Source organism: Eulemur rufifrons, chromosome 8, assembly GCF_041146395.1.
Source record: "Eulemur rufifrons isolate Redbay chromosome 8, OSU_ERuf_1, whole genome shotgun sequence".
In the NCBI taxonomy this organism is placed as follows: Eukaryota; Metazoa; Chordata; class Mammalia; order Primates; family Lemuridae; genus Eulemur; species Eulemur rufifrons.
Window position 1 is genome coordinate 46,659,188 of NC_090990.1, and position 24,699 is coordinate 46,683,886.

The 24,699-nt window shown below is 36.7% G+C and overlaps 1 protein-coding gene across 1 annotated transcript in view; it reads left to right on the forward strand.

Moving 5' to 3' along the window:
* The window catches only part of PATJ (PATJ crumbs cell polarity complex component), a 337,921-nt gene that overhangs the window by 27,137 nt on the left and 286,085 nt on the right, over positions 1-24,699 (forward strand). The window contains exons 6-11 of the mRNA XM_069480086.1: positions 1,086-1,281; positions 3,342-3,470; positions 13,682-13,900; positions 16,417-16,516; positions 19,361-19,452; positions 21,105-21,246. Coding sequence (XP_069336187.1) covers positions 1,086-1,281; positions 3,342-3,470; positions 13,682-13,900; positions 16,417-16,516; positions 19,361-19,452; positions 21,105-21,246 — 878 coding nt within the window. The remainder of the gene's footprint in view (positions 1-1,085; positions 1,282-3,341; positions 3,471-13,681; positions 13,901-16,416; positions 16,517-19,360; positions 19,453-21,104; positions 21,247-24,699) is intronic.

Below are 24,699 nucleotides of genomic sequence, written 5' to 3' on the forward strand. Positions count from 1 at the left end.
TTGAGTTGGGAAATACCAGCATGAAGACAGCATAGAAAAATAAATCTTGTGGAATTTTGCAAATTCTATTTTAGGTATTAGATAAGGATTCAGACTGGAATGTGGACTTTGGGAATGAAGGGAGGAGATGGGTGGATGCAAGAGAAAGAAGAATTGTGGTGTTAATGAGTAAACAAGAAGAGGAGGCCATCACTGGTGTTTGGGAGATAATAAAGTTACATGCACTAAACCAGGGCAGAGTAAATCCTAGGCTGTCCTTAGGATGCACTTTAACATAAGAATTTAAAGACTGCTTCAGAGTCTGACTCTCTTTAGATAAGATGCTGGGCTTGTCTAGGCTTCAGTTTCTTAATATGTAAAATTTAGCTAAGTACTGAAAAGTCTGTTGTGAAGTTTAAATGAGATTAATGCACATACATACAGCGCTTAACACAGGACCTGACTCGTAAGTGCTCAGTAAATACTACAGTAGTGCTTTGTTTTCTTTGGAGATGTTGCTAGTTTCTTTTAAAAATAGTCTTTTACCTTGGTTATCAGTTGGGAGATTGGGAGAGAAAAAAGAGCTCAGATACAGATTTGGAAGTAATCTTTATGAAATCTCAAGGAGGAGGATTTGGCCTCTATTGACAACTGTTGGAAAAGTGAAGAACAGTGGAGACTGGATGAATCTGCTAGAGAGGAGGTTACTGGTACAGTTGAGAATGTAGTTACCCCAGTGTAGTATGGGTAGAAGTCAGATTGGAAGGGGTTCAGGGGTAGGGTTTGTACAGTAATGGAGGCAGTGTCCATACTTGCAAAACCTTGCCAGTGAGGCCCTGTAAATTTTGTTTATTTTTCTAGCCAAATGCCTTTTAAAATGTGTGTGTATGTTTAGGGATGTACTACCTAATTGGCTAATTGGTTAATAAATGCTTTGATGAAAACTACTCTGAAGAGCTCTGTTATATAATGAAATAATTATTTGAATAAATGTACGGAGTGAAGTAGTGCCACAAACACCAGACTGCTTAACTTGAATAACAGACTTTTAAAAATCAGGCTATTAGATCACTTAAAACAAAAATTTCTTTTCTTGTACGATTCAGGGATCAAAGATTGAAGGAAAATGACCAGATATTGGCCATTAATCACACGCCACTGGATCAGAACATTTCCCATCAGCACGCAATTGCATTATTACAACAAACTACCGGATCTTTACGTCTGGTGGTGGCCAGGGAACCAGTCCACACAAAAAGCAGTACTTCTACCAGCCTAACTGATACATCTCTTCCCGAAACAGTGAGTTGCAAATTTGGAAAAATACTTAATTTTGAATTATACCATTGATTGTGAAGACATTCAGAAGGTGTCATTTTACTGATCATAGTTCCAGAAAGATGATTATATCCCCAAATGCAACATTAGCAATATTTAAACAAGATGTTTCTGTAGTTGTTTTTTTTTTTTCTTTTTCTTTGGTCTTTTCAATGTCCTGTGGGTCTCCTTATTTAAGATTGTTATTTAATATAGAGGCCAAATTGAAGTATTAGGTGTAATTTATTTGGTAATGGAAAGAGTCTTGTGTTCCTTGGTGATGTAGCCAGTTAATTAATTGAGAGTTTCTATTAGAGACTTACTGTTGAGTGTCTTAAGTAAGATTTGGTTATTTATTTCAAAAACATTTTTGTAAATTATAATGGGGGTTTATGACTAGATTATTGATACTATAAAGTTATAGCAGTTTTCATGTAAGGATACATACTGAACAGTTTAAAAGAATAAAAGTATATGTCTCTTTTGGGACTCCTTACACTTTTGTTTTATAACATTTTACAAATTTTGGCCTGCATCTTCAGAATGCAAGCTAATAAATCTTATTTTCTTATAACACTAAGTGCTAGCTGATTTATTTAATTTTTATTCATTGGGACAAAGGAAAAAATGGACTGTCTGGGTACAGTACAAGGTCACAACACAAATTAATGTATAGGCATTTTCCCTATTGTAATCAGCAATATTTATACAGCACAATTTACATAATAAATGCAGTGAACAAAGTGGGACATTGTTTTAGCATATAAAGAACAAGGGCTTTGGAGTCAGGCTTCAATGGATTCAAGTCCATTTCTTCTACTTCCTAGCTGTGACACACTGGCAGCTTCCTTTACTTCTCCTGCACCTTGGTTTCTTTATCTGTTACTTGGAACTTGTAACGGTATCTAGTTCTCAGAGGGGTTGTGAAATCTGAACGAGAAGGCAAGTGAAGGCTAAGCACAGTGCCCGGTAATCTGTGAATATTGCTGCTATTATTAATTCAGGCATATTCAATTGGCAAGCGTTATTGCTTCCCAGATACTAGATATTGTTCCAGACATGAGTTAATTAAATAATCCCAATATTCTTGTTTATTTTAACAATGCATAGTAACTTTCCAATTGAGTATACTGGAAAAACTAAGTAGTGAGTATACTCTCATGATCTTAAGAGGGAGGATTTTGTTTTATAGTTGTATTGTGTGAGTGTAATGCACATTTCTCATAGAAGCCTGCCAGTTAGCGGGAAAGCACTTACGTCTTTTAGTCTGATTTGTATAATCCTATTGCTGCATCTTCTGTTGGGCCTGCCTTTCCTCTCCCTCATGAGAGTCTCCTAAATTAGTCTCTTTACCTCATGTCCTTCTCACCATTTCATTCTTCACATGGCTGCCAGATTAATTTTCCTAACCCACTGCTTTGTTCCTGACATTCCCTCTTCTAAAACCTTCAGTGATTCCCACTTGCTTACCCAGTTAGACTCAATCTTCTGGCTGTATCTTTCACCCACTCTGTTGTCTGGCCTAGTTTTGGTCTTGTGTTTCCGTTTTGCTTGGATGTCTTCCTTCTTGGTAGTGCAACTTAAATGCCCTTTTTCCCTGAAGTTTTCCATATTTCTTCATTGGATTTGACATCTTGCACTTCCCCTCCCCCCTAAAATCTCTATGACATTTTGTGAATTCAAACAAACACATATTTATTGGTTCCTACTATAAGCAGGGCACTGTGCTAGATATTAGGTGTAGACTGGGAAATGAGAAATGTTTTTTGTCCTCTTTGAACTGCAGTGTCCTATGATCCAATATTCGCCCTTGGTTATTAATTATTTGTGTTTTAGTTTCTCTCTCTACTGGATTGTAAGATCATTAAGGGCAATGACCATATGATTATCTCTCTGTATGTATCTTAGTCTCTATAAGATTCCCTGGATTAACTGTATGAATGTCATTTGTTGCAAATCTGTTACTTTAGTAATTACTGTATTGGAAAGCTAAGAATCTGTGTGTTTTACTGACACTGTGGCTCTTACTTGCAATTAATTTGTAGGTTTGTTGGGGCCATATTGAAGATGTTGAGCTTGTTAATGATGGTTCTGGATTAGGTTTCGGAATAGTTGGAGGAAAATCAAGTGGCGTGGTTGTGAGGACTATAGTTCCTGGAGGATTAGCAGATCGAGTAAGTTGACCTTTATTGTTATTTTGGTTTTATAAAATTTAAATTGTATGGCTTAAAATGTAGTTTTATAACATGAGTTCTAGGATATTTGACTCAATAGCTTAAAAATGGTTTGTTCTGTTAAGTGTTAATATACACTCTGCTTCATTTTAAACAGTTCCTAAGTCAACATTTTGGGTTTTTTTTTTTTTTTTGCCTTTAATTGGCAGGCTTCTTGATTTCATCAGAGGACAATATTTTTATCGAAAAGCATTGTTAATGAGTAGTGCATTTTGAACATCTGTATTATTCTCCTCCAGTGTATCTTTCAATGGCCTAAATGTTAAAATCAGAAGGTACAATGACTATAAACATTTGTCCCAATATGGTACATGGTAAGTTTCACTTGAATTAAAGTTTATGGTGTTATAAATTAAATGACTACCTTTTATTACTTAACAGTGTTAAACTGAAAGTGGGCCACTTAAAAACTTAGCAATGGTTTCTGCTTAGTTTTACATTGAAGAAATATTAGTACTACATTTAGTTTGTAGAAATTAGTTTAGAAATTTGATTATGAAGCCACTTACTAATAAGCCCAAATTTGGTAGACTGTCCATGATAGATCAGAAATAACTTTATTCTTATAATCAGAATAATATGCAAAATTTCCCTGATTATTGTCCAATTACATGTAAATTTATCCCTTCCAATAATAGACATCATAAGTAAAATATGAACTTGCTGTGCAAATACAGCTTTGAGGCAAGTTCCTCAGCTCCTCATTTCTGATCAAGGTTGCTCCACCTTATACAAATTGTGGAGCCACTGATGTGCCTGTAATCATTTCAACAGTTTTCAAAGTTTGGCCTGTGGGCCTCCAAGAGTCCCTGAAACCCATGAGGAAGGTGTCTATGCGGAGGTTTGCAGGGGGTCTGTGAGATCCAAACCACTTTTATAAGAGTATTGAGATGATACTATCCCTTTTACTCTGTTATGCAAAAGCAGTGGTAGACTAAAACTGCTGATGCCTTAGTGCAAAATAATGTGGTAGCCACAAACTGTACTAGCAGTCATTGCATTCTTTTCTGCCATGTGCTTGCAAAAGCAACAAGAACAAAATGCCAGTTTCACTTTAAGTTTATTATGATGCAGTGAAAGTGGTTAATTTCAGTAAAGTTTGACCTGGTAGTGCATATCTCTTTAATATTGTCAGTATGGGAAGTACCATGTAGTACTCCTATATGCTGAAGTATGAAGATTATCTTAAAAAACATTTGCAAGATGAGCTAGCTTCTTTTTATATGGAACAGCATTTTTACTTAGAATAACGTACAGAAAAATTATATTTATTCAGACTTGAATATTTGAAAGACATTTCTTTGAGAATAAATGACATAAGCCTGTTACTTTTAGGAAAACCATAGACAGTATTTGTTGACATCACTAAAATTTGAGCTTTCAAGCAAAAATTAGAATTTTGTAAAATTCGTATTTTACTGTGAGCTTGAAACTTCCTATATAAAGACTTTTCTGATTAGATTGTTGATGATATTAACCAATATGATTGTTTTGATATTGTATAATGAAATATATCAATATTTGGAAAGTCTTCATAACTCTGTGCATCAGTGTTTTCTGAAGACCAACACCTGATGTGAGAAAATAATATATGGGTAAAAGATCCATTCAGAATTGAAGATAGGTCAGTGGATTTTAATACAATAGTGTTTGAAAGTTTGTTAATGTGGTTCCAGATTCCACATTGTAACTCTGTAGGAAACCACCACTTGTCAAATTTTGGAGTCACCAAAACAACATGTTGTAACATATTGAATGCTGAAGCAGAGATGAGAAACAGCTGTTTTCTTTTAAGTCAGATATTAAAGAGATTTGTAGAAATATTTAAAAGTCCCACTCTTTTACTAATTTGTTTTGAAAAATATAGCTCTTTTTAAAATAAAAAAATAAATGTTAATATACATAAACATACATATTAATAGATATTAAAATATTTTAAAAATTTATCAGTGCCAATTTCTAATTCAGTGTTGACTGAGATCACCTACATAAACAAAAGCTCTGAGTTTCTCAGTAATTGTTTATAGTTTTATTAATATATAATTGATAGATAATAAATTGGACATATATAAATTATATAACTTAATACATTTTGGCATATGTATATACTTTTGAATTCATCTTTACCAGTGAGGGTTCTCCAAAGAAATAGATCCAATAGGATGTGTGTTTACATATTAAGAAATTATTTTAAGGAATTATCTCATGCCATTGTGGGTGTTGGCAAGTCTGAAATATGTAGGACAGGCCAGCAGGCTAGAAACTCAGGAGTTGACGTTGTGGTTTTGAGTTTGAGATCTATGGGGCAGGCTGGCAGGATTTCACAGGAAACTCCGACAGGATTTCTGTTACATTCTTAAGGCAGAATTCCTTCCCCAGGAAGGAATCTCAGTTTTTGCTCTTAGAGAGAGTCTTCAACTGATTGGATGAGGCTCACCTACATTATCGAGGGTAGTTTCCCTTTACTTAAAATAAACTGTAGATGTTAGTCACATCTACAAAATACCTTCACAGCAATGTCTAGACTAGTGTTTGACCATATTTAGTCAACACCACAAACAGCCCAGCCAGATTGATACATAAAATGCATTATACCAGCCATGAACACAGTCAAGATAATTAGCACATTCATCACCCTCAGCAGTTGCTTGTGCCACTTTGTCATCCCCATCCCTCCATCCTTAATAATTTTTAAGAGCATAAAGGGGTTGGTTTTGTCTTACTTAGTCTGTTTAGTGTTCCTATAAAGGAATACCCGAGGCTGGGTCATTAATAAAGAAAAGAGGTTTATTTAGCTCACAGTTCTGCTGGCTGGAAGATTGGGCATCTGGTGAAAGCCTCAGGCTGCTTCCACTTGTGGCGGAAGGCAAAGGCGGGGTCTGTGTGTGCAGGGATCACATGGTGAGAGAGGAAGCAAGGCGGGGGGCGGTACCAGGCTCTTTTTAATAACTAGCTCTGAGGGACTAATAAAATGAGAACTCATTCATTACTGCCATTCGTGGGGGACCTGCCCCATGAACCAGACACCTCCTATTAGGTCCCACCTCCAACATTGGATCAAATTTCGACATGAGGCTGGTGGGGACAAACGTCCAAACTATAGCAGGTTCTGACACCAGAATGTTTGAGAATGGTCATTTTATGGGTCTTCAAAACACTTCTGTGATCACAAAATAAATAATATTCTGCGAGGGTTCTTTGAAATGCTTTTTTTTTTTTTTTTATAACCTGAAAAAGGATGAAATATCAAGGAAAATTTTGATACCTCTTTCCATTCCCCTTTTCCACCCCTGCCCCTGCCTAGCAGTTTTAACAGGCTTGTTTGCTGGAGTAGCATTTTTTCCAAATGCAGAGTGGGGTAGTTACTGTGAAAACAAAAAGTCAAATAAATGTAAATAAAATCAGATAGGTTTCTTTACTGTAAGAATTTTCTGAGCTTTTAATATACTAATGTGCATTATGAATTTTCACAAGGAGAATAGGATGTGCAGAGTTTCCCAGATTAATCCTATTGAGGCACTGTTGGGAAAAGCCCAAGTCTGATTTTCTCCCTTTCCTGGAAGGGATTGTCACTGTTTCAGATCATCACAGAGGAGGTAGGAGGTATGCCTGTCAAAGAGTCGTTAAGTGCTCAAAGAGAAGCAAGTACTCATGCCAGATGCTGCTATCTGCCTAATATATATTATTCTTATGTGACCCTCAAAACAATTTTGTAAGTTTTATTCCTAGATTATAGATATGGAAGCCATTAAGAAATTGCCTAAGGTTACACAGCTGGGTAAGTGACAAAGTCAGGATTGAGCCCATGTCTGTTTGATTCTGAAGCTTGTGCTTTACTGCTCAAATCTGTTATCCAAAGTTAATCCTGATGTTTTCCTTTTCCTGATAGACACCTGTGCAGAGTTGGCCACACCTATCAACAGGGAGTAGCAAACTCTAGGAATAACAGAGCTGCTGGCTCTTTCTAGCCTAGACATAGGTGACAGAGCAGTATTCACTTCATTCTTCCTTTCATGTCAGCTAATGGCAGAAAAATCTCTCCAGCCTTCTTGCTGTAATCCAGTTACCTCCTTCCATATGCCTGGCCCTGTTTGTTCCTTGGTTTTACTCAATGTTATGCTTGCTGTAACTCATGAAATGACTTTAGCTGCAGCACCCTAATACCCTAGTCTATGGTACAAGATGTGGCATACACCCTCCCTATTATCTACCTGTGGAGAAATTCTTCTCAACCCACCTACCTTCCAGTAAGCCTTTTTGAAAGGAAAGAGCATAGGATCGTAGTGTGTGAGCTTTTAAAATCAGACAGATGACAGATGAAGGCTTGAATCCTGGATCCACCAATAACCATGGGCAAATTACTACTTGGCTTAATTTTCGTATTTTTAAAATGGTCCCCAAGACCACCCAGGTCTGACAGTTTGCTAGGACAACTCACAGGACTCTGCATATAGTTGTACCCACAACTATGATTTATTATAGTGAAAGAATACAAAGCAAAATCAGCAATGGAAAACATCCATGAGGTGAAGTCTGGAGGAAACCAGGCACAAGCTTCCAAGAGTCCTCTCCCAGTAGAGTCACATAGGACATACTTAAATCTTTCAGCGGTGAATCATGACCATACATCTGTGATGTCTACCGTGGAAGCCCATCAGAGACTTAGTGCACAGGGGTTTTTGTGGATGCTGGTCATGTAGGCCTATGCTGTTTAGCATGTACCAAAGTCCCAGACTTGCAGAAGAGTGCAGGTGTTCAGGAGAAAACACATTGTTTGCACAGTTTAGGCCCTGTGAGCCATTTTTACCAGGGAATGATGGGAACCCTCCCAGAATCTAAGCTCTCAGACTTTAGCCAAGAGCCAGCCTTGTGAGCAGACCTTTCAAAGAATGGCAGCCTTAGGCTTGCTGTTAACTCTTTTATTGCCAAGAGATAATTATGCTTGCCTTAAAAAAAGAAAAGGCTGTGTGAAAATTAAATGTTAATCAATGTAAAGTGCTTAGCACGAGGCCTCTTAGTTCCCTCTCCCTTTCCTCCCTAATCCTTTCAGCTGGAATGAAATATAGGAGCTGGGTTGTCCCCTAGCTGACCTCGCCCTGAGTTAACTGACTGTGCACTGTTGCTGAGTCTTTACAAGTTGTTGCTCATGTAGCCTGGTCATAGCTTTAACAAAATTAAAGGGAATATTGTTTTAATTAAAAAGTACTCATGTTTTGAATATTAATACTCACCGTTGGATATGGCAACCATCATGGTAAGGGAATATGGATGCCTTAGGTCATCAGCTCAGATATGATAAGATTGATAATGATTATAAAGTGATGCCTACATTCTGCTAAAGGGGTTAATTAATACTATTTTATTCAAAGAATATAAAGTTCTATAATAGGAAGTTAGCAGAGAAAATCAGTATTTTTTATTTAAAAGTTTTCATAAAATAGCTCCTTATAGTTACATTTGAGATTACAGATAAGTCAATGTGTGTGGTTAAAAGATGGGGTAGAGTTAAGAGGGTGTGGCAAAAACACCTAATTTAGGTCACTGCAGCTCTTTAGGCTGCAGTGGATGAATGGATGTATTTGATGACTTGCTGTGAACGAGGCACCAGGCTATTTTACATATAGTATTGAGTTTATTGCTCACAACTCGGTGAGAGAAATTATTCTCATTTTGCTTAAAAGAGATCTGAAATTTAGGTAGGATAAACAACTGACCTTTGGCCATACATCTTGAGTAAAGTAGAGGCAGGATTTGAACTTGGATGTGTCTGAGTCCAAAGCCCTTACTTGTCTTTCTGCTGTGTACTGCCTCTAATGTTACAGAGTGAATGAAATGGAAAATAGCATTCATTTTTCTTTTAAAAAATTTATAGGAAGCTTTTTAGAAACATTTATTGAGATCTGGTTACAATGACCAATTAATGTAATCAGGGCCAATTTCATGAATAGGGAAATTATAAGATGTGTAAGGGAAGCTAAAAAGGCCTATCTACCTGTAAGCCTCAGATGCTCTCCAAAATACACAGTGCTTGAAACATACATTTTTAGAACAACATTCTAATCAGTTGTGGCAAATGTTTAAAAATTTTTTAAGAGCTGGTTTTTGTTTTGTTTTGTTTTGAAATTGATAATGGGCATTGTAAAGCTTGTTTTGCAGAAACCTCTTTCATGTGGTCTGGAAAAATTCTAGGGAAGTCAGGTACACTGGGATACTCCATTGTCTTCAGAACACAGCCTATTTAAGGGTTGTCATAAGTTATTGACATTTTGGTATGAGGCGGTTATAACATGAGTCTACTAATGACCCAGTGATCTTTAATACTAAAAAGGAATGGAACCAAGCAAGAGTTGGAGGGTGGATGTGGACTATGAGGAATTTTCAATTTAGAGTAAGCAAGGCCCAACTTGAGGTCACTAACCAGTTGGCTATTCGCAGGCAATTTTGCTTTGAGTGATTTCAGTAGGATAGAATAGGTATTCTCAGATTTAATTTCATCCTTTTAATTCCTTTAGGGAAAAAGTATTTATTTTATTTTACAAAGTTACTATTTTCTGTCAATGACATGTTGCTTTTTGATTTAAGACCAATAACATAACCAACCTGGAATCCAACATATTAGTGATTTTGTTTTCTGAGTTGTGAAAGTATTTGGTGCCATTTTTTAGTTTTTGAGGAAACTAATTTGATTTCTTCTTTTGTAGCTCAGGCCTGAATTCCTATAGGTTTCAAACAATTTTTGAATTGACATTATCATCCATAACAGCTTATCAGAGAACTTAAGATGCAAAATAATGTGGGGTTTTTTTGTTTTTAACCCAAAGCTGCTAATTTGGATTAAAGTACTTTTCTTTTTAGCTGTGTAAATGATAACGTTAGTGTTTTCACTATAATTGTACCCTGTTGCATTATCCGTTTTAATTTTTCTGCCTTCTATGCTATCTTTTACCAATAGGCATAATTTTTTTTTCTCTTTTGAAAGAATCTATGAGTTAATAAACTTTTATATGGAAGATTTGATTAGTACACTGTGTACTTGAGTCTTGGCATAGCTATTTATTGGCTTTCATTGATTGATGATTTCTGTTAAAGAACAAAAGGTACTTTATGCCTTTTAGTTTCCTCACTCAGTAGACAGGTTATGGAAGGAGAATGTTGATCAGAAAATATCAATAAAATGCAATGTTTGGGGCTTCTAGACTTTGAAAAGGTAGCTGTCATTTTGGTGTCTTTCCTATCAATCTGACTAATGACTATTTTTGTACTTATGAATTCCTTAGAACACCTGTTTTTCTGTAAGAAGAAAATGTTTGACTTTCAGTGACAGATGCAAATTATCTGCATCATTTTAAATTAAGAGTTGAGGTAAAATAGGAAAAAAACACATTGCCTAGGAAGTGACTAAATATATACTTTATGGTGAAATGCCCTTTGGCTAAGCCAAGTATGAAAACACTTACTAGACATTTTCTTTATTCTTTGATCAGGGCACAATTCTGTTCAAGAACAGTTGGATTTACACAGGCAGCTTTACCTTTATTTTTCATCAGGACCACTGACTTTCTCTTAAGTAGTTGTTTATTTCGAGTCTGTTACATGGATAAAAACACTATCAAATCATCATTATTAAAGTAGAAGTCCAGCAATTCTTTATTCCTTTTTTCACAATTATGTCCTCCTTTCTTCTGTTTTCTTTCTCTGAGTCCTTCCAGATGTTTCTGAATTGAATGGCATTTCTGCTACACTGCTGCTTTCTACTTCCAGTCCCTTCTGGTGCCTTCTGCAGCATTTACAACAAAGCACATAGCTTTGTACTCATTATTTCAATCAAAAGCCTTCATTTATTTAGGTTCCTGTTAAAATTGGAGAAAAGGAAGGATAGGGCATAGACTTTGCAGTCTTAAAGTTTTTAAAACTTTTCCCTTCCAAGTTGCATCTACAGCTTGTAGATGGTGCCACCTGGTACTGGGAATGTGAAGCCTAGAACCCAGTCAACCCCGTGGTCAGTGCTCTATTCTCAAGCTTTCTCTCCATGTTGCTATATATATGTATATATATTTTTTTCATCTTCATTTTATTCAAACTTTTTGACAGTTATAGACAATTTCTTGGAGAACAGGATAACAATAAGCTTATTATGTACTAGCAGCTTGTGTGTGTAAGAGGTTAACTTGCTATAGTAATGTTACTCTAGAGAAATCGACGTATAAGGCAAATAATTAAATGAGAAGAACAGTCTTCAGTGAGTAGCTTGGATTGAATTTTGGTTCTGCCACTTACTAGCTTTGTGACCTTTGTGACCTTGGTCAAGTCAGTCAACCTTTTTTTTTTTTTGTTGTTGAGACAGAATCTCACTTTGTTGCCCAGGCTAGAGTGAGTGCCGTGGCGTCAGCTTAGCTCACAGCAACCTCAGACTCCTCGGCTTAAGCGATCCTACTGCCTCAGCCTCCCGAGTAGCTGGGACTACAGGCATGCGCCACTATGCCCGGCTAATTTTTTCTATATAGATTTTTAGTTGTCCATATAATGTCGTTCTATTTTTAGTAGAGACGGGGTCTCGCTCAGGCTGGTCTCGAACTCCTGACCTTGAGCAATCCACCCGCCTCGGCCTCCCAGAGTGCTAGGATTACAGGCGTGAGCCACCGCGCCCGGCCAGTCAACCTTTTTGAATCTCGATTTTCTCATTTGAAAGTTCTCCTCTGAATGAGATGATATATGAAAGTGATTTTTAACCTTTAAGGTGCTCTGTAGGTATAATTTTTTTTTTTTTTATTTTAGACCAGCTGTGTTGACATTTTGGTAGTTTTAACATACTACGATAAAGATAAATAAGGTGAATTCAAAATTTATGATAAAACGAATTTAGTAAAAATCAGCTGTTTAAAAAATTTCATGAACAAAGAAAGGAAATGAAAACATTTTGAACTGATACACATTTTGTTAAAGTATATTTTGAACTTTTCTGTATGTGAAACATACATACCTGTAAAAGAATGTACATAATGTCTGTGTACCCTTTAATAATAATTATAACAATAATTACTGATGTACATACCGTCCAGCTTAAGAAATAGAACATTACATATCCTTTCTTTAAACTCATCCAGAATGATGACTTTAAATACCTCCTATATGCTAATAACTCCCATATTTAACTGTGTAGTCTGGACTTCTCCCTGAACTCCAGATTTATATTATATATCCAGCTGTACACTTGTCTCCACTCTTATAGGCATCTCAGACTGAACATCTGTAAAACAGAACTGATTTCCACTTCACCCATCTTTTCCTTCTTGATCTCAGTTCACAGCAACTCTATCTTTCCAATTGCTCAGGGGAAAAACTTGAAGTTTTGATTCCTCCCCCCCCCCCCCCATATAGAAGCTTTCAGCAGATCTTGCTGACAGTTCACTAAAAATACATCTAGAATATCACTTCTCAACACCCAAACTGCTAACCTAGTCTAAACTATTGTTATCTTTTTCTGGATTATTGCTAAGGCCTCCCAACTGATATCTCTGCTTCTGTTGTTTCCTGGTCTGTAGTCTATTTTAAGCACAAACGCTTGAAGGATCTTGTTCAAAGTAAGTCAGATAATGTCACTTGTCTGTTCAAAACCCTTTAAATGACTTCTCTTCCAAATCATGCAAAGAAAATGCCCTATACTATCTGACCTTGTTAACTCTCTCATTTCTTTGACTGTTCTCCTCTTTCTCCTCTAGCCACACTGTTCTTCAAAAATGCCACTGAGCTTATTGGCCTTTGGAGCTCCTAGTTTTATGCTAGAGGGTTCTGTTCTGACCTCCTTCCCTTCTTGAGGTCCAGGACTTTCTGACCTCTTCCTTGAATACATGGCCATTAGTATCCTGGCTCTAGACCATTAGGCATGACTTGATACCCTCAAGCAAAGGCCTGTTTTAGAATACTGATTACTTTTCTCATTTTGAACCTTTCTGTCTTTTGTCTTCTACAAGGAATTCCTTTACTATTTTGCCAACGCAGCCAATTATTAAACTATCATATTTTGTTCAGCATTTTAGGTGGCTTCTTTATCAGCCCTTTTTTCAGAACTGACAGTCCGATGCATTGTTATTAACTAGTGAAGTTAGATCATTTATTTCTTGAAATGATTTTGTCTTTTTCTTGGTTTGAAGGATGGAAGACTCCAGACAGGGGACCACATCTTGAAGATTGGAAGCACAAACGTGCAGGGGATGACCAGTGAGCAAGTTGCGCAAGTTCTCAGGAACTGTGGGAGTTCGGTCAGGATGCTTGTTGCCAGAGACCCAACTGGTGAAATTTCAGTACCGCCTCCTGCCCCTACGGCCTTACCTGTTGCCCTGCCTACCGTAGCCAGCAGAAGCCCTGGTTCTGTGAGTACACAAATCATCCTTTCATCGTAAGTGTGATGCACTACAAGATAAGAAATTCTTTCAATTCAAAACACCGCGTGAGTATGAGTTGTGTCCCAGTGCTCACCAGTGAAGTAGAAGAAAACCCAATTCGAAGACACTAGGCATGTTTGATTTTCTGTTTTGCTGTTTCTCGGGGTAAAGTCATTCAACCTCCCTGAGCCTCAGCTACTCATTTGTAAGTTGGAGACTGATAATACTTGCCTACTCGCCCTGTCTATTTCATTAGAAAGGTTGGTGAGAAGATGCCCAGATGGTGGAGGGAAAACTGTAAATACTGGTTAATGTGTGCAAATTATCACTAATAACAATAGACTGGCCAAAGGGAATGGACATCAATAATATTTATTATAATTATTTATTATAGTTATTAATAATAATCGCTACTATTAATTATCAACCACCTAGAATTGTTCAGGTCCTCTGAAATCTTCACAGTAATTCTGCAAAGAGGTCTTATTATCCATTTAATAGATGAGGAAGCGAAAGTCAACTTATTAAAGGCCTCAAAATTGGCTGGGTGTGGTGGCTCATGCCTATAGTCCTAGTGCTCTAGGAGGCCAAGGCAGGAGGATTGCTTGAGCTCAGGAGTTTGAGGTCAGTCTGAGCAAAAGCAAGACCTCATCTCTACCCAAAATAGAAAAAAAATTAGCTGGATGTGGTGGTGCGTGCTCGTAGTCCCAGCTACTGGGGAGGCTGAGTCAGGAGGATGGCTTGAGCCCAGGAGTTTGAAGTTGCAGTAAGCTATGGTGATTCCAGTGCACTCTAGCTAGAGCTACAGAGTGAGATTCTGTCAAAGGCCTCATAGGGAATAAGTTGCAAAGCTGGAATTTGAATTCAGATCTTTCTGGTCCATTCCAAGCCCTTTTCCACTATCTCACTGGCTCTGAATGAAGACATAATAAGGTAAGAGCAAAGAAATAGTCCTCCCCCCCGCCCCCCATCATCAGGCCTAAAGTGTCTGAGCAAAGAAGTAGTTTTATTTATTTATTTATTTATTTTGAGACAGAGTCTTACTTTGTGGCCCAGGCTAGAGTGAGTGCTGTGGTGTCAGCCTAGCTCACAGCAACCTCAAACTCCTGAGCTCAAGGGATCCTGCTGTCTCAGCCTCCCGAGTAGTTGGGACTACAGGCATGTACCACCATGCCCGGCTAATTTTTTCTAAGTATATTTTTAGCTGTACATATAATTTCTTTCTATTTTTAGTAGAGATGGGGTCTCGCTCTTGCTCAGGCTGGTCTCGAACTCCTGAGTTCAAGTGATCCGCCCACCTCGGCCTCCCAGAGTGCTAGGATTACAGGCGTGAGCCACCGCGCCTGGCCAGAAGTACTTTTAAAAAGGAGGGATCAGGAGGAGGAGGAAAGAAAAGAGAAGTGATTATAGTGGAAAAGGGAGAAAAGCCACTAGTCACCATCACCTGAGGCATCTTTCAGTGTCTTCTGGAAAGTTGTTTGCCTTTTTCTACTTGGAACCACATGAGTGGAAATTTTCCATCTGAAGTGTTAGAACCTTTTTACAAAAATTTCTCCAATTTGTGGTTACAACCATTTTCTTTTCCCTCGTTACTCTAGTTCCCTGGAGCCTTTCACCTTGTAGCCAGGGACCAAGGTAGCTATATGATAAGTGGGAACTTGATCCAATCAATTATTTACTTTCTAATGTTAATGTTTTGAATTCAAAGCAAAGTATTATGTGTTTGGACACCTTCTTTCCAGAAATTTTTAGAGGATGAGTATTGAAAATAAGTTTTAGTTTGATATTTTTTATATTATTTAATCTTATCTTTTGTTTCTAAATTTTTTCTTAGGCTTGTAGTTCTTTCAGATACAAATATAGCCTGAGTTTTTTCTACATGACTATATTAGTTTTCTAGTTAATGGCTTAAAACAATATCCTTTTTTAGTTCACAGTTCTGTAGGTCAAAATTCGGGATAGGGTTTGGCTGGACTCTCTGCTTGGATTCTTACAAGGCCAAAATCAAGATGTCAGCCTGGCTATGCTCTTTTCTGGATGCTCTGGGGACTGTTCACTTCCAATTTCATTCAGATTGTGGCAAAAATATAGTTCCTTGCAGCTGGAGGACTGAGGATCCTGTTTCTTTGCTGGCCATCAGCCCAGGACCTCTTTCAGCTCCTTCAGGCCCCCCACATTCCTTCTCACTCGACTCCCTCCATCTTCAAACCACAAGTTGAGTCCTTACAATTCAAATCTTTTTTACTTCCCTTTCTGCTACCAGCAGGAGAAAACTCTGCGTTTAAAGGGCTCCAGTGGTTAGATTAGGCCCACCCAGATGACCTCCCTTTGCCCTGTAATGTAATAGCAATATGGGAGTAGCACCAGGGATTAAAGATCATGTGGGCCAGTTTAAAATTCTACCTACCGTAGGTGCTAAGAAAATATTCGGCAAACCTTGCACAAATAGACTATGTATGCACAGTTGTTTAACATATAGAATTAAATCTGTTTTTTCATTTTAGGACAGTTCTCTTTCTGAAACTTACAATGTTGAACTCATTAAAAAAGATGGACAGAGTCTCGGGATTAGAATTGTTGGTTATGTTGGAACAAATCATACAGGTAAATGAATTATTTCTATTTTATATTTGGAAATAATTATTAAGGATGTTAAGGTTTCTAGACAGTAAAATTAAATAACTGCACATTTTAATTTCAATCTTGAACAATAAAACCATGAATTTATAATAGCAACCAGTTACTTCTGAGTGACTACAGAATCACCTTGTTATCTCAATAGTTTTATAGCTGGCTTGATAGTCATTAATAAAAGGATATAGTTTTACAATTCAGTGTATAATATTTGAGTTGTACCTCCTCTCGTTTCTAAAATAGATATATTTTGAGTACTGTTAACATGAGTATGTTTGTGATAAAGTAAATTGATTACTGTACATATTTCATATTATGAGTGTCCAAAAAGTGTTAGTTACTATTATGTTCAATCACTAAAAATAAGTTAAAATGAGTATTTTCATTAGAATTATTTTTCTTTCATATAAAAGTAATATACTATAAGAATAAATACATGGCTCAAGTATCTTTGAATAAAACTCCCACCTGCAAAGCTCTGGTAACATTGACTGTAAGTTATTCTTTTATTATAGGAGAATTATTAGGGTAAGGTAAAATAAACCTTTCTATAAATATTTGCCAATAACATGAAAATTCAGAGTTATGAAATGTTCTAATTTTTATCTAAAAAAAATGAGATTAGAGAGTTAATTTCTTTGAAAAAAAATTGTTATTTTGCATACTTACAGCAGGTGGAAAGATTAAGAGTGCTAATGTATTCAAAGTCCTGAATGAAATTCATGTCAGACCACCTTGTGCTATTTTAGCCTAATGAAATATCTTTTTTCAAACCTTTAGATTCTTGTAAGTGCCACCTTTTTTTAGGTTCAGAATTTACATGAGTTCCAAAAGAGCTAAGTATGCTTGTATAATAATGTTACAAGAAAACTATATTGAGTAGTTTCCAATATACTAAGTCTGGTTAGAGAAATCATGACTTAGTTCCTAAACTTATGGTTTAGTTCTTAAGTGAAAGTAAATGATAGAAAATTGAGAAAATCTGATGTTTATGTTGCTGAATAAAGGAAAGAATCATTTTCTTGTTTACCCTCAAAAGAAATTTTTGGGATGGGGTGGTTTAGGGCAGCAGAGTTCAGGTGAATCCAGACACTAGAAACTTTTGAAACTGAACATGCTTTTTAACAAGTAGTCTTTTAAAATAATTTTTGCTCTATTCTATTCATTGGACTTTTGAGGGTTTACTTTACATACTTCTGGAGAGGGTAGAAAAATGAATGTAAGAAAAATTTATTCAGGGAGATAAACTATAAACAACTCTTAGTTTAAGGATAAATGAAATGTATGTTTTATAATAGCAGACATACAATCATCTCTATTGCTCCAAACCCCCCCATGGATACGAAAATCCTTGAATGTTCAAGTCCCTTTTATAAAATGGCTTTGTTTTGCATATAATGTCTGCACATCCAAGTCATCTCTAGATTATTTATAATGCCTAATATGAAGCAAATGCTATGTAAATAGTTATACTACGTTTTAAAAAATTTGTATTTTTTTTATTGTTGTGTTTGTTTGTTTGTTTGTTTGTTTTTTGAGACAGAGTCTTGCTCTGTCACCCTGGGTAGAGTACAGTGGCATCATAGTAGCTTATTGCAACTTCAAACTCCTGGGCTCAAGTGATCCTCTTGCCTCAGCCTCCCAGAGTGCTAGGATTACAGGCATGAGCCACCGCTCCCAGCCTGTTATTTTTATTCTTGTTTTTTTTTCCCCCAAATATTTTCGATCTGTGGTTGGTTGAATCTGAGATTGGTTGAATCAGCAGATGTGGAACCTGAGGATACAGAGGGCCCACTGTACAAGCAAACCATCATAGTATGGCAAATAACAGATTCAATTTGACGGAAATAAATGGAGAATTCACAAAGAAGGAGGCAATTGAGCTAGGAATGGAAAAGAAGAAGGATTTTGATACATGGGTCAAGGTTGAGAGGGAGAAAGAATTAAATTGAGAAAGGGTATAAAATCATGAAAATACTTGGTGTTTTGGTGTGTCTTGACTTTTATTTTGTTGGAATGATGTAGTAGAAGATGAAGTGAAAAATTAGTTTGGAGCATATTATGGACAGCCTTGAATATGATTCTATGAAATTTGTATATTATTTTGTAGGCAATGGGAATTCATTGATATTTATATTTCTTCTATAAATAATGTTTTGAGTTCATTTCAAATTGAAAAATAAAAATATAAAATCATCCAGATCTATGGCTTTTTATTTTCCAATTTTCCTTCCAGTCCTTGCCCATTGGGATCCATGCTTTTTATGTAGTTAACAATTTGATAGCCGTTTGTTTCTATTTACATGTTTTATAATATAAGGGTTATTTCATGTTGCTGAGCTCACTCTAGTTTTTTTAAAGGTCGTGTGTACTTTTCTTTTTTCTCTGTTTGGGAAGCTCAGCGAGCTAAACATAGGCAAGGAGACCTTTTAAGGAGACTCTTGTCATAGTGCAGGTGAAAAATGATGGAGGATTATGCCACGTCAGCAGTAAGAATGGAGACAGACCAGGAGAAGAGGGGCAGACGTAACCTGGGCTCTCTTGAATCCCGGCTTAGATTGGAGTGCATTTCAGCAAGGTTCCATTACTGATTATTTTTCCAGAAGAGCAGTCATCAGTCAAATCATTTCGAATTCGGGTCACTTGTGATGGTGACAGTTTGAAATAATCCATCAATTTCTCTGCTTGTGTTCAAAATAGTGTTTATCAAGCCTCCAGTCAGCCGCTTTAGCTAATTAATCTCTTGATATGAATTTTGCAATCAAGGCCTAATTAGAGCTTTTTTCCTTTTTCTGTATGTCTGCGCATCTTCAGGGGAGGCAGCAGGGATTTATGTGAAAAGCATAATACCTGGCAGCGCCGCGCACCACAATGGCCACATTCAAGTGAATGACAAAATAGTTGCTGTGAGTAACTGTCCTCTGTTTTACATTTGAATCCAGTTCAAAAAAAACGTTGATTTTTATTATAATGTGTGTGAGAGGATGATGACTTAGTATAGTTTCATACGGTTTTTTAAAAAAATTAAATTTGTTAGTACAGTGAAATCTCATTAATTTGAACTCTTACCATCCTAAATTTGATTTTTTTTCATTGTCACTGAAGAAAGGATTCACTAACAATATTGGTAGGAAAAAATGTATATAATTGTATAATGTAAATATATATATTTGTATACATATATATTTGAAAGATGTTCTAGCATTCTCCTGGAAAACACTTTTCAAGTACCTCTTTGTGCTCTTTAAACTCATCCATTTTGTATACAATTAATAAGCCATTAACTAGCTCTTTTCATCTTTTTGAAAGTAGTTTTTCTACTAACAATAATTTTGAGTACACCCAAAATTGAGATTTTTTTTATGTTTTTGAGAATATAATAGTTAACTTATATCAATTAAAACTGATCTCCATTTAGTAGAAATTAGTTAAATTTTTATATATATATTATAGTATCTATATACACACATACTATAAATAGATACACACAAAGACATTGATTTACGTAGAAAGAAATGTTGGGTGGTATGATTTGAATCTTCATCCTTCAAATCCATCTAAGAAAGCACATTTCATTACTCCTGGCTTTTACATTAATGGGCTTAGGAAATGTCTTTTGGTGATTTGCAGAGTCTGGAGGCCAGCAATAGTAGTGCATGGTTTGGAGAAAATACTTGTGGGGGAAGTTAAAGTACTTACAGGTAGCTTAAGAAGGTTGAGAGAGGAAGCCTATTGGTCCTGATGACTTCAGAAATGTGGAATTGAGCTTGATTTAGATTAAGAGTACCTTTTTTGCACATGCTTCCATTAGAAGACCTAATGGTGGGAGATCAGTGCGTTTCTTTGGAAAGTATCATAGGGTGATATGATAGAGGAATGAAATATTGAATGATCTCTACAGTTTTCATGATAATGGCTTTTATTAATACATCTTGAGAGCTGTGTCAAATATTTGACAAGCTTTCATAACATTTTGAATTTTGAATAACATCAGAGATGAAAACCCTTTACCTCTCTCAGGCTGTGAGTTAAAATGTGTGACTTAAGAGTACAAGTTTGAATTTGCTTTCTAGTGTGTGAGGAAGTTTGTCAGTATGTTTTAGTACCAGATTTGTATTCTTATTGATTGAGACAGAGTCTCACTCTGTCACCCGGGCTAGAGTGCTGTGGCGTCAGCCTAGCTCACAGCAACCTCAAACTCCTGGGTTCAAGTGATCCTCCTGCCTCAGCCTCCCAAGTAACTGGGACTACAGACTGCAGCCACCATGCCAGACTCATTTTTTCTATTTTTAGTAGAGACGGGGTCTCTCTCTTGCTGAGGCTGGTCTGGAACTCCTGAGCTCAAGCCACCCTCCTGCCTCGGCCTCCCAGAGTGCTAGGATTACAGGCATGAGCCACTGCACCTGGCCAACTGCATTCTTACTTAAAAATGTATTCCCAAGTCTAATATAAATCATTTTTGAAATAAAACGAATTGCCTCATTTTATTTAGCCTTGCAAGAATTAAAAATAGTAACTAACTTAAAGCCTCTGTTTAATGTTTCTCTTAATGTTTTAGGTTGATGGTGTGAATATTCAGGGTATGGCCAACCAGGATGTTGTTGAAATATTACGAAAGGCGGGGCAGGTGGTACGCCTAACCCTTGTTCGAAGGAAGATACCCTCATCTGCTTCTCCACTTGAACAGCCTTCAGACAGAGGTAATCAATTCCACCACTCCTTTGCCTCCATGTAGTGTGGGTTTAGAAGAATAGCTAAATTACGGAAGTTACTCTGTGAGTCTGAGTAGGAAAAAATTGCCCACCTTGTAAAATGCAGTGATAGAGAAATGATCAGCTCACTTGTGCATTGCAGAAGTGTTTTCTCTTTGCATGTTATAATGTGCCCGTCCAAATGTTACAATGTGAACCCTGATGTGCACTAAGCTCAGAGAACTCTAAATGAAGACAGAAATACTTTTTCCAAAAAGCTTCCAAATTTTGCTAATTATATTTGAATAATAAAGCTTTGGCACTTTTTGTTCCAGAGGCTCTCATTTGTCTAATGCTTTGACATTTTGCAAACTTCAAGTTTCACATTACTTTTAACAATATATTTTATTCCAATATGTCTCTTGATTTACTTTTTGAAATACTATGAGGGAAAAGAACACATGGATTTCTATCAAAAACATTGTTATTTGTAAAATAATGTTTGTGTTAATTTGGTTATAAGAGTAGTAAATCTTCATTATAGAACAAATATATAATTGTATGCAAGTCAATTTTTTTTTTTCCTTTGGAGATAGGGTCTCTCTCTGTTGCCCAGGCTAGAGTGCAGTGTTGTCATCATAGTTCACTGCAACCTCAAACTCCTAGGCTCAAGTGATCCTCTTGCTTAAGCCTCCCAAGTAGCTGGAACTACAGGAGAGCACCACCATGCTCAGCTAATTTTTAAATTTTTTGCAGAGAATAGATCTTGCTGTTGTTGTTCAGGCTGGTGTTGAACTCCTGGCTTCAAGTGATACTCCCACCTAAACCTCCCAAAGTGCTAGGACTGCTGGCGTGAGCCACCGAACCTGACCATCAACTTTGAATTATCAACTTTCAAAAGTACAGATCAACAAAAGTTGACAATCATCGGAACACATATTCAATTAAAAATGAGCGACTAGCTATATAAATCATAAGAAATATGTCCATTAAGGCTGGGTGCACTAGCACCTGCATGTAATCTCACCTACCCAAGAGGCGTGGGTGAGAGGATAGTTTGAGACCAGCCTGAGCAATATAGCAAGACCCTGTCTCAAATATATATATATATATATATATATATGTGTGTGTGTGTGTGTATATATATATATATAAAAAGAAAGAAAAAGAAAAGAAATACTTCCATTAGAATTTGTCAGAAAATGAATATATTTTTTTCCCCTCTGGAAATATTTCTCTGAATATATAAGAAGTCTGAGGCCGGGCGTGGTGGCTCACGCCTGTAATCCTAGCACTCTGGGAGGCCGAGGTGGGCGGATCGTTTGAGCTCAGGAGTTCGAGACCAGCCTGAGCAAGAGCGAGACCCCACCTCTACTAAAAATAGAAAGAAATTATATGGACAGCTAAAAATATATATAGAAAAAAAAAATTAGCCGGGCATGGTGGCGCATGCCTGTAGTCCCAGCTACTCGGGAGGCTGAGACAGGAGGATCGCTTGAGCTCAGGAGTTTGAGGTTGCTGTGAGCTAGGCTGACGCCACGGCACTCACTCTAGCCTGGGCAACAGAGTGAGACTCTGTCTCAAAAAAAAAAAAAAAAAAAGAAGTCTGGAAGCCTTTGCTTTCAACTGATATTGATTTGTATTTATGCTGGAACTTTTTATGTTTTATGTGATAGTGGAAATTTTACTGCTGAAAGACAGATGCCCTGTCAACTGCATTGAATATATGAAATTTAAAATTGCCTAAATAGTACAAATGCCATATTGACCTTAAAAGGTTTACATAAATATTTATGTAAATATAATGGTTTTTAATAGCTCTGATGGAGCCTTTGGCTTCAATTTAATATTCCAAATGAATGTAGGCATGCCCAATATCTACAAATTAGCAATTCTTTACTGGGCATGCCTACATTTAAAATTTATATTGGGATAAATTTTGCTGGAAATCTGCACCTCTTTTTTCATGCTTTTGGTATCCTCATGAGCTTCACTAGCACCCCTTGCAAAGCACTGTACTGTAGCATTTATCACACTATATCGTAATCACCTGTTTTAGTGTGGGACTATAATGTGGGGAGTGATTATGTCCTTGCCCCTGCCTCATATCACACATCTTTGTGTGCCTTGCACTTTGTCAACATTTAGAAGTCTGTTTTACTGAAACAAGCTGCACAGCTTTTAGCTCTTGCACAGTGCCTCTTTCTTCCATTCTAAATCTTAAGTCTTTTTCCCCTCTAAACTCTATTTGTATACCTTGTGCCTACTTATTTGTGTACCTGCTTGTATACTGTTTGTGGCACACAATTACATTGCTTTATACTATAAATTCTGGTGGTATGTAACTGTTTTCCCCAGCTATACTAGCAGCTTTGGCTTGGCATGTTTTTTGCTGTGATTAAAAAAATACATAACATAAAATCTACCCTCCTAGCAAATTTTTAAGTGTACAGTATGGTATTGTTAACTGTATGTACATTGCTGTACAGAAGATCACTAGAACTTTTTCATCTTGCATGATTGAAACTCCATACCCATTGAATAACTCCCTATTTCCCACTCCCCCCGGCCCTTGGCAACCATCCACTCTACTTGCTATTTCTATAAACTACTGGGATACCTCATATGAGTGGAATTATGCATTCTTTGTCCTTCTGTGATTGGCTCATTTCACTTTGCATAATGTCCTCAAGGTTCGTTCATGCCATAGCATATGACAGGATTTCCTTCTTTTTAAAGACTGAATAGTATTCCGTTGTTTGTATATACCAACTTTTCTTTATTCATTTATTCTAATTTACACTTAGGTTGCGTCCACCTCTTGATTATTGTGAATAATGCTATAGTGAATGGTTGGCATTTCTTATTGTAGTACTAGGCTTTGCATTTATGGACGTGTGGTTTAAAGTTTCATGTTAATATCATAGGAACTTTGACTATATTTTTCAACTTGTTATTGTAAAAATAAAATTTTAAACATATAGAAAAAAATAAAAGATAATATAATGAATACCCACAAACCTGCCATTTGGATGTAGTAGTTAACATTTTGCCATATTTGCTTTCTTCTAATTAATGTTTTTTCCCTGAACCGTTTCAGAGTAAGTGGTAGACATCATTTCACTTCCAGTCTTTAGCTGATAAAAATAAGGATATTCTCTTATATAATCATGATCCTATTATTACATCGAAGAATTTTTTTTTTTTTTTTTTTTAAGGAACAGGGTTTCCCTCTGTCACCAAGGCTGGAGTACAGTGGTGCAATCATAGCTTACTGCAACCTCAAACTCCTACGCTCAAGAGATCCTCCCAAGTAGCTGAGATTATAGGAGGGCAACCACCATGCTTGGCTAATTTGAAAATAGTTTTTATTTTGTGGAGACAGGATCTCACTCAAACTCCTGACCTTGAGCGATCCTCCTGCCTAGGCTTCCCAAAGTGCTAAAATTACAGGCTTGAGCC